Raw genomic sequence first — 2265 nt, forward strand, 5'->3', positions numbered from 1 at the left:
GGCTGCCCCCCCCCCGCCATAGCCGTAGGGAGAGGTTCGGCAGTGAAGGCCCCAGGAACCCTCTGACTTTAGCAGGGCAGGGACCATCCCAGCGCCCGCGCTGCCCCGTCTGCCCCGGGGTCACGCTCGGCGCCTCAAACTGGGACTGGGACGTCTGCCTCGGGGCTGGACGCCGGTGCAGGGGAGGCTGCGCACACGACTCTGGCACCGCTCGTGGAGTTTCCCGGTCTGTAAGGAAGTCGGGAAGATGCTGCAACCTCCCTCTTTGCACCTCGATGTTATCCTCTCCTTCGCTGCGGGTGGCGTGAGCGCCTTGTGCACCCTGCTGCCCGAGCGGGGGCTCCCAGCGGGGTGACGCCGGTCTGCGCGGCCACAGGCGAGGGCAGAGGACAGCCCAGGCGGGGGCGGTGAGACAGGCTGCCCCAGCTCCTCCCGCAGCCTGCCTCGGCCGGAGCTCGCCGGCGGTCCTGCTCGCTGTCGCCAGCGCCGGGCAGAGCCTCCGAGCTGGCAGTGCGTGCGCCGTGCGCAGCATGGGGAGCACCGGCCTGCCGGGGGTCGTGTGCTACCTGAAAGCTGAGTACGTTGTAATAACAAAACAAACAAACAAAAAACCACCCCAAAAAACCCCACCACAAAAAAAAACCCCAAACCACAAAACCACCAAAAAACCCCAAAGTAATTGGAGGACTCTGAACCTTTTCTGTACTTGGTTGCTGTGTGCCCAGCTGGAATGATTCAGACTTTAGGAAAACCTGGAAGAGCTAAACCGCGGCTGGCTGCGATGTGCACGTGTCCAGCGGCGATGGTAACGGCGTTCCCTCTTCCTCCCAGGCTCAGAGGTGTCTGTCAGGGAAGAGTCAGACACGGATCCCAACCAGAGCGATGAAGCAGAAGCTGAAACTTCCCCGACAAAATCTCCGACGACTCCTAAGTCCATCAAGTGCAAAAATTCATCAGGTAAGAAGTGAGCCCGTACCCGTCCTGCTCGGGGGTGCCGCAGGGCCGCCCGGGAAGCCGCCCCTGCAGAGCTGCTGAGGGCGCGGGTGTAAAACTAAAGCAGACGGGAGAAGGAACAGGAATTTACCCTTTATTTTCCTGCAAGGGGACAGGGAAATGGGTTCAAGTTATGTCAGGGGAGGTTTAGATTGGATATTAGGGAACATTTTTTCACTGAAAGGGTTATTAGACATTGGCATAGGCTGCCCAGGGAGGGGGTGGATTCGCCATCCCTGGAGGTGTTGAAAAAAAGGGCAGATGTGGTACCTGGGGACGTGGTTTAGAAGTGGTTTTGTCAGGGTGGGTTGCTGGTTGGACTTGATGATCTTGAAGGTCCCTTCCAACCTCAGCAATTCTATGAAATGCCGAACTCTCTGACCCGTATCGCAGAGCTGGTCTGTGTTTCTTACCGGGTCTTCTCACCCCTTCCTCTCCTCTTGGGGCTGATCTGGTGCTTTAGGAGTGAGTTACGCCGCTCGAGACATGAGCCTGGACTGGCATCAAGCATTGATTTATCCGCTGGAGTCTCCCCTGTAGCTTTCTTAACGCTGTCTGTGGAGCTCTGTTGGCTCAGCTCTTGCTAAAGCTGTGCTGGAGGAATTCTCGTGGTGCGGTGCCATCCGAACCTGCCCGCCTCCTTCGCCCCGGCCCCGGCGGGGTGGAAGCCATCTCTCCGTGGGGAGCAGCCCCGCACTGCCCATCCGCACCCACCTCCTCCATGAGCCCCGTTCCCATCCTGCCCCGGCCCGGGGGGCTGCCCGGGCGCTGGGGGGTGGCGAGTGGTGGCCGGGGCTGAGGGAGGGGACCCGCTGGGGCTGCGGCGGTGGCTGGAGTGGTGTTGGCTTTCTTCTCCCCCCTAGATTTCTCCTTGTTTTCTTACAACAACGGTGTGGTCATGACATCCTGCCGGGAGCTCGACAGCACCCGCAGCGCCCTGTCCGCTGCCTCTGCGTTCGCCATCGCCACGGCGGGAGGCAACGAGGGGACCCCCACCAAGGAGAAGTACCGCAGGATGTCCCTGGCCAGCGCAGGTACCCTGCCCTGGGCTCCGAGAGCACGGGGACACGTTTTCGGGGTGTCCGTTTCTACCGTGTTCAGCTGGAGCTGTAACTGTGCTAAGAGGTCGCTGGCAGTTTCAGGCTTTCCGACGGACCAGCGGAATGGAGACAAGGAGTTTGTGATCCGGAGAGCGGCCACCAACCGGGTCCTCAACGTGCTGCGGCACTGGGTCTCCAAACACTCGCAGGTGGGTGGTGGGGGGCTGGGGGG

General features: G+C 61.0%; 1 protein-coding gene across 1 annotated transcript in view; it reads left to right on the forward strand.

Moving 5' to 3' along the window:
* RASGRF1 (Ras protein-specific guanine nucleotide-releasing factor 1) overlaps positions 1–2265 on the forward strand; it is a 55013-nt gene that overhangs the window by 41555 nt on the left and 11193 nt on the right. Inside the window, exons 15-17 of the mRNA XM_009881155.1 lie at positions 832–957; positions 1857–2027; positions 2136–2242. Of these exons, the coding sequence (XP_009879457.1) occupies positions 832–957; positions 1857–2027; positions 2136–2242 (404 nt within the window). The remainder of the gene's footprint in view (positions 1–831; positions 958–1856; positions 2028–2135; positions 2243–2265) is intronic.

The sequence above is a fragment of the Charadrius vociferus genome, unplaced genomic scaffold (genome assembly GCF_000708025.1).
Source record: "Charadrius vociferus isolate BGI_N301 unplaced genomic scaffold, ASM70802v2 scaffold623, whole genome shotgun sequence".
Classification (NCBI taxonomy): Eukaryota; Metazoa; Chordata; class Aves; order Charadriiformes; family Charadriidae; genus Charadrius; species Charadrius vociferus.